Source organism: Scomber japonicus, chromosome 16, assembly GCF_027409825.1.
Source record: "Scomber japonicus isolate fScoJap1 chromosome 16, fScoJap1.pri, whole genome shotgun sequence".
In the NCBI taxonomy this organism is placed as follows: domain Eukaryota; kingdom Metazoa; phylum Chordata; class Actinopteri; order Scombriformes; family Scombridae; genus Scomber; species Scomber japonicus.
In genome coordinates, this window is record NC_070593.1 from 21,608,076 (window position 1) to 21,615,834 (window position 7,759).

Sequence of the window (7,759 nt, forward strand, 5' to 3'; positions counted from 1 at the left end):
TCTATCTACTTGATGCTTTACTCATCTGTTTCACTCTTTATTCCAGGCAACACTTTCTACCAGCCTGAATGCATTTTGGGCGACGTGGACAACATCCATTCAGCCAATGGGAATGTAGAACCTGGTGACAAGCATATCACTTTGGCAGCAGTGGAGGGCGAAGTTAAAAATCTGAACTCAGACTCCCGCCGCTTGTCCCCTCCTTCTGTCACTGTAGAAACACCCAATGAGACAGCACCGACAGTAGAAACTACCAATAAAGTGTCACCAACGCCAAAACCCAGCCCACCCCCCGTACCTGATAGGCCGGAGGACCGGAATAATAACAACCAGACAGGTTGTAGTCCTGCCCACAACAATATAAGCCGCGCCTCCCCTGCTCCATCACCACCTGCCCCACCTACACTGCCGAAGGTATGCATAGATTATAATTACACCTGATACTGGTTATACACATAAACATAACTAGGACCTATGTTTGCTAATATTGAAACTTTACAATACTTTTGACTCACAGAACTGATAAACAACCCCCTCACTTATTTCTCATCATTTATAGCATTACGTTGTGCTGTATTCTTTTTCTCTGCCTCTGAATAGTTGCTGCTTTCCTAAACAAAATAATTGTTCTTTGTAAAAGTTAATGTGCCAGATTAAGCAGTAAAGGCTTATTGAGCTATTCTTATTCTGCACTATCAACACTTTGCTGTGTATGTGTGTTTCTCCCTATCTCTGCTGCAGACTAAGCGAACCAACCTGAAGAAGCCGGCATCAGAGCGTACCGGCCACGGTCTGAGAGTCAAGTTTAACCCTCTAGCTCTGCTGCTGGACGCATCATTAGAGGGAGAGTTTGATCTGGTGCAGAGAATTATATACGAGGTAAAACACAAGATTATGTTATGGTATTAGTATTAACATTTTCTCATTTTTCAGATTTTTAAAGAGCTTTATCTATGAGCGGAGATTAAGTAAATTCAAGTTAAATTGTAGTCCTGTATTATTCAGTTTTATTTCTCAATGGGCTTGATAATGGACAAACAACCAGGAGGAGGAGAAGAGACAGCACTTTAGTGGGAGAACATTGATTGTATGTCAACTTAGAATTCATTGTCATCTGCATAGAAATGTATGCTGCAGCTTCAAATTAGGGCAATTTCTGTGCTGTGAAAGATGTAAAAGGCAGTAAGCTGGCTAATGGTAAATGGAGATTAGAGATGGGGGATTCTGAAGCCACAGTCTTCCAGAGTGTAAACTCAGTGGAGGATTTCAAAATCATGTGAACAATAATTTTCTCTGGTCTGATGTAACTGCACAAACATTATGAATCCTCTATTGAGTGCACACATTTTGAGCTGTTACCTTAAGCTGGGCTGGGAACAGTTTGGTTGTAATACTTTCAAGACATGTCTTTGTTGAATGAAAAAACACATTTCTTTATGCAACAGAAGAATATGTGCATGCAGTATGCCAGCAATAATTACACACCCACGCACAGATTGCCTCAATAGATTTACCTTTAAATATAAGAATCATAATACCTTCATGGCAATGCTAATTATGTTCAATATCTTTGATCCTCAGCAGTACTGTCATGGGAGATGTGGTCTCAGTTGTCAGTTGTGCAAAGTTTTTGTTGAGGACATACTTTGTATCAGTGTCTTACAACAGCATCATAGTGAAAACAAAGCCTTACTGTACAAGTAGCAACTACAACTTTGGATGCAAACCACTCATCTATGCCCTGACATCTTTCAGCATTTAGATGGACAAAAGTGCTTACTGACTCTCCGGACTGCAAACTCTAGCTGATGCTCTCAAGTAAAGATTCAAATGCTTCATGTCAACAACAAGCTCAGTTTGATGGTTTCATACCCTGAAGCAATAAGACTGCTGAACAACTTCCTAGCTGTTTGAAAAACGCACTATCCTGAGTGGCACTTCTATAGTTAAACCCACAAGGGTATAAATGTTGATTTTAGGATTTTTCCATTGTCACCAGTCATTTCAACACCTTCAAAATAGTCTAATATCTCTACATACAATCATCTTTTCTCATTATCTGTCTTTAAGGTGGAAAATCCCAGTATGCCCAATGATGAAGGTATAACTCCTCTCCATAACGCTGTTTGCGCTGGCCATCACCACATTGTGAAGTTCCTGCTGGATTTTGGAGTGAATGTAAACGCAGCAGACAGCGACGGATGGTCAGTACATTTAATCAGTCATCCAATCATGTAACAGTCTGGACTAATAACAGATCAGTGGCTGCTGGAGGGCTAGAGGGGAAATGAACAAAGTCTGTAGCGGTGATGCTGGAGATCAGCTCACAGGCAACAATGACAAGAAGATAATTACATTTCTAATTCATTTTTGACTCAGCTGCCTAAGCATTATTAAAAGAAGAGATTAGCAAGTCTAATGAGGATCTGTTTTCAGAAGTTACTTGATTTAATTGCTGATGCATCTGACTGAATTCATGCTTAGTTAATGTCATCCTGTTTCATGATGACATTGATCGTGTTAAGCCTATTACATTTCCGATTCAGGTACAGTATTCAACATCTCTAAGATCATATTTTAATATTCTCTGTTTGTATTTAATGCTTCCTTATTTCCAGGACTCCTCTGCACTGTGCGGCTTCCTGTAACAGCGTCCACCTCTGTAAGATGCTGGTGGAGTCGGGGGCGGCCATTTTTGCCACAACAATTAGCGACGTTGAAACGGCGGCAGACAAATGTGAAGAAATGGAGGAGGGCTATACGCAGTGTTCTCAGTTCCTCTATGGTAGGTAGATAAAGAAGAAAGGAAGATGAGAAATTGTAACGTAATTCATGGAAAAAATTATAAATATATTTGTTCTTGTAGGAATTTAAGGATAAACCACTGAAATGTGCATGCAAACATCATGGGATGCTTTTCTTTATTCTCTACCGCTCTCAGGTGTACAGGAGAAGTTGGGAGTGATGAACAAAGGCTTGGTCTACACTCTCTGGAATTACACTGCCCAGCAGGCTGATGAGCTATCCTTCAGCGAGGGCGACGCCCTCACCGTGCTTCGTCGCCGTGACGACACTGAGACGGATTGGTGGTGGGCGAGACTTAATGACCGCGAGGGATACGTCCCCCGAAACCTGCTGGGGGTAAGAAAACACAATTGACACCTCACTTAGAGACATGTGTCAGTTGCCTCTCCACATAGATAGATAGATAGATAGATAGATAGATAGATAGATAGATAGATAGATAGATAGATAGATAGATAGATTAGATAGATTAGATAAAACTTCATCCAACAGAAAATGTTCTAGGGTTAAAAAATGTTCAGGGAGTCCTGAAGCTTATTCCACCTTGAAGGAGTATTAATAAATAACGCAGTTTCTTCCAGTTGTGTATAAGGCATATCCAATGTAATGCTGCAGGTACAGTATCTTATATTTCTAACTCTTAAAAGTGATGACAAATGAAATAGTTGCTTATTTAGTATGGCTTTATAGATTTTTTTAAAAAGACTGTTGTCGACACCACTCCCTCCTATAGGATACACTGATGGCTTCTAAAAGTGTCACCTATAATAAATCTAAGAGAAATGTGATACACAGTTCTGCACATACATGCACATTATACCTAATGTTTATGTTGTGGGTTAAAGTAGATGCTCAGGGACAGACGCCACAAAGGCTGAACAGAACTCAGCAGACGTAATGCATAATTCACTCTCCCTTGTGGAGTATCACTCTGCTGGGCTAAATATTGCAGTAACAGGTAATGTGCACAATTATGTAGCTCCCATCACAACACAGAAGTTATTTTAAATCATGCAATGAATGTTATTACTAGCCCTTTACTTCTGCCCATCTGCACTATAAAGTAACTTAAGGAAGTTGTTCTATAAAACCAGATAGACCAAAATAAGTCTCATTTTACACGAGCAAGCATGGTAGAGGTTTGGATTCTGACTAAATACAGCAAAAACAAACACAGTTCAGATGTAAATGCATAAGAAAAACATATTTGGTGTCAGCACAATTACTGAAAAACTTAAAAGATTTACTGGAAATGTGGTGGCAAAGTATTTCTTTATAATGAGTATTTATGAGCCACAGCAATAAAACTAACTGCTAACACTATATGGCCTCACTCCCAAACTCTAAAGGAATGTTTACTGGATCAATAAATCATTTTAATTGTGAAACTGAAGTGACAAGAATAATATTGGTGGCTGTAACAGAGGGTTAGAGAACTATTCATTATTGGACAAAGTTTATTCTTCACACAAGCACTGTATGCCTCAGGGAGTACAGTATGTTCACACTCCATAATGGTCCAAAATCAATTCTTTTAGTAGAACAGCTGAATAGTATATAACTTTAATTAAACTGTCCATCACAGCAACCCTTTACAGCTCCAACTATATAGCTGCAGCTGTGCTGTATACATGCTGCCTTCTGCTGTGTACTTTCAGCAGTGTAAGTAAGTTCTTGAGTGGTCAGTTTACACTAAACATAGGGTGTCACCAATACTCATTCCCATTCATTTCCATCCAGCTTCTCAAATGGCAGATTTATTCCCACACAGTGTCTTACGGTCTTCCTCCATGATGTTAAGGCACCTTGCGAGCAATGTTAACATGATGTAGTGACCCTGCCCTCTCTCCTTCTCTCTCCGCAGCTGTATCCAAGGATCAAACCCAGACAGCGCTCACTGGCATAAAGCCCAGATCAGTAGCAGCCAACGTGCACGCTCACAGAGGCCGCATGCACGCTGAGAAGAAGAAGAAGAAGAAGAGCAGCAGCAGCGTGTGGGCGCAGACATTAGGCCAGAAAGAAAAAGAAGAAAGAAGTGACAGAGGAGCAGGAGGAGGAACACGAAGATGAAACCTGCACCTCTGAAGCAACTTTTTGTTTAGTTTTTTGGTTTGTTCGGATGTAACGCTGGAGCCACACAGCCAAATATATTTCCACGTAGTTGTTGCAGAAATTTAAAAAAAAAAAAAAAAAAAAAAAAAGAAATCGCCAGAATCTTATTTTGAGCAAAAGTACAGTAGCTTTACAACTTTAAAGTGCAGCCGCATGATAGACACCGAATACAATAAATAAAACATCAAATTCATCATTTGGATGCAGCTTCAAGTTCCACCTCAGTTCATCCAGCTCTGAACATTAAAACATGAGCTTTGAATTATAGGGCTCGAGCGACTACTCATCCAAATATTCTTGACCTTTGAATGTCACTTTATATTTTTATGGTGTTAATCTTGTAAAAAAAAAAGAGAAAAAACACAAAACACCCAGATCATAATACTAAGCTCATGAGCTGCATAGCAAAAAGATTTGCTCATTCTCAAACAACAGTAATCCAAATATGTTGTCTGAAAACTTTAAATGCAATACATTTACAGGCTAGATCAGGTGGAAGTATGTGTGAGATATGAAATGTGAAGATGGAGAGAGCGAAGTGAGAAGAAGGGAACGGACAGTTTTCGTAACTTTGAATGTGTGTTAAAGCAAGTCAGGTTGTGTCAGTGTAAAAGGAAAGATGTTAAAGTGCAGCTGAAAGACTAAAGAACAGAATCCAGCCAGCATCTGACGCCCGAGATCAACATCATCCCACATAAGCACCACATGTTCACAGTTTAATATTATGACATGCTAAAAAAAAAAAAAAGGTTTGAACTGATATCAGAAGAATATTTTGGTTCTGATACGAAAAGCATCAATGTCTCAGCCTTTTAGTATTGTGTATTAATGTTGACTCAGCACTGGCGCATGCTGTCGTAACAACATCTGTTCCACTTTGACATGATTTCTTGTACAGTACAAAAGAAAGAAGGAGAAAGAGAGGAAACAAGAATGTGACTGGAATGTTTGTGAAATGCAATTGAATTTGTTAAACCAAAGTACATAAAGAGGGTTAAGAGGTGACAGGAGAAAAGAAATCGAATTTGTTTATATATGAAAATTGAAATCCACTGTTTGCCAGAAACCATTTCTAACAAAGTTAAATATATGAAGAACTCCTGTGGCTACTTTTTTTGCAACTTCTTATAAATCCTGGAAAGAAACGTCTGTCTTCAGGGTTGAAAATATAATGTATACAGATTATCACTGTGCTGAGTGGTTAAGTGTGAAAAGGGCTAAATTAGCCCAGAGTGAGTGAATAATCTAAAGTGTGAAAACAACTCGAGTTCATCTCTCTGGTCATTTTTTTTCTTTCATATTTACATATTTGAGTAGCTGTATGAAATGTATTATTCCCCTGATTTGTGATTTTATTTAAAACAAAAAGTGTTTTTCTATTATTATTATTGTTATTATTATTATTATTATTATTGTTATAACACACTGCTGTCCTTTCTCTTGGTCTGGGTTTTAGTGCTGCCAACACTCACTGCTGCCACCCAGTGTCCACCAAGGCTGTGACGCTGCACAGTGTCATTTCCCTCAACACATGCTGTGTATGTTATGAAGCAATAAGTGTGATGTTTGGTGTGAGAATGGCACGTTGTACCATTACATTGTGTATATGCAACCTGTAACTATACAGCTAATGTACAATAATAATAAAGAAAGTATAATCCTTACAGAGAATCAAATCTGTGACTGTGACTCAATATTGTATAGAGGAATGAATTGAGAATAATAGAATCCAGTATGTAATAGAGAGTAATCAAATGTTACATGCACAAATGGATGAATGCAGAAGAAAAGAGTAATTACAAAATATACTGTATAACAGCAAGACAGATTAAGTATGCTGTTCCTCTGATAAGGACACCTTATCAAACGTCTCTCTCTCTCTCTCTCTCTCTCTCTCTCTCTCTCTCTCTCTCTCTCTCTCTCTCTCTCTCTCTCTCTCTCTCTCTCTTACTCACGCACACAGTGGACTTTAGAGAGGAATTAAAGTTCACCAGTCATTCAAGTCTCTGCAGGTTCTTCACACGTAAGTTTCTGTCTAATTATACCTGCTGTTTGTTGTTGACTTTGTGAAGTACAGTTTCCTCTTATCAAGAGCTAAAATATGCTGAATCAGGTGCAACCTCTGGTAATTAAAAGATACAAACAAAATGTGTCAGGTTACCGCACCAATAACAAATGATACAGAAAAACATGTTTTCCAAATGAAAGGAGTGGATGGAATAATACAACTGTGTACGTTTATTTAGAATCTCAGTGGAACCATGGAAATCTAGCAGTGAATAACCCAGGTCATCACACAGGTGATACACACAGCTAAAATAAAGGGGTTTATAACTTCAATCTTTATCTCCATGTAAGGCAATGTACATCTTACAATTTTTAAGTAAATAATAAATAATATGAAAGAATATCCTATTGTCTACTATTGTTGCACAATTATGGGCAGAAAATCTCAATTTTACTTGATTCTATTGTAAAGTATGCTTCAGAATTGGGATTATTATTATAATTATTACAATTATTATGATTAGAATAATAATCATAATCATAATAATGATTATGATTATTATTATTGGAAAACTCCTTGCAGAAGAGTGCCATTTATTCCTATAAACTCCTTGCAAATGTCCCCATTGTATCACTAATAAAGGAATTATTTGATGTCTTAAAGGATCTTGATCTCCCCCTGGTGGTCGGCTTCAGTATAGTTCATAAGTCCCACCCCCTCCATATTAGCGGATGGGACATCAGCCAAAAATTAAAACTACATGTCAAATAATTTTTTTCCAAACATGGCCTCTGTCATTTTAGACAGTTCTTATCATGTTCATGTTTGTTCAAG

At 38.2% G+C, this 7,759-nt stretch overlaps 1 protein-coding gene across 2 annotated transcripts in view; it reads left to right on the forward strand.

Moving 5' to 3' along the window:
* The window catches only part of LOC128375499 (apoptosis-stimulating of p53 protein 1-like), a 43,867-nt gene extending 38,575 nt beyond the window's left edge, over positions 1-5,292 (forward strand). For both annotated transcript variants that reach the window (XM_053335862.1, XM_053335863.1), the window contains exons 18-23: positions 47-414; positions 742-879; positions 2,071-2,204; positions 2,619-2,785; positions 2,942-3,141; positions 4,670-5,292. In XM_053335862.1, coding sequence (XP_053191837.1) covers positions 47-414; positions 742-879; positions 2,071-2,204; positions 2,619-2,785; positions 2,942-3,141; positions 4,670-4,711 — 1,049 coding nt within the window. In that variant the 3' untranslated portion in view covers positions 4,712-5,292. The remainder of the gene's footprint in view (positions 1-46; positions 415-741; positions 880-2,070; positions 2,205-2,618; positions 2,786-2,941; positions 3,142-4,669) is intronic.
* The last annotated feature ends 2,467 nt before the right edge of the window (positions 5,293-7,759 follow it).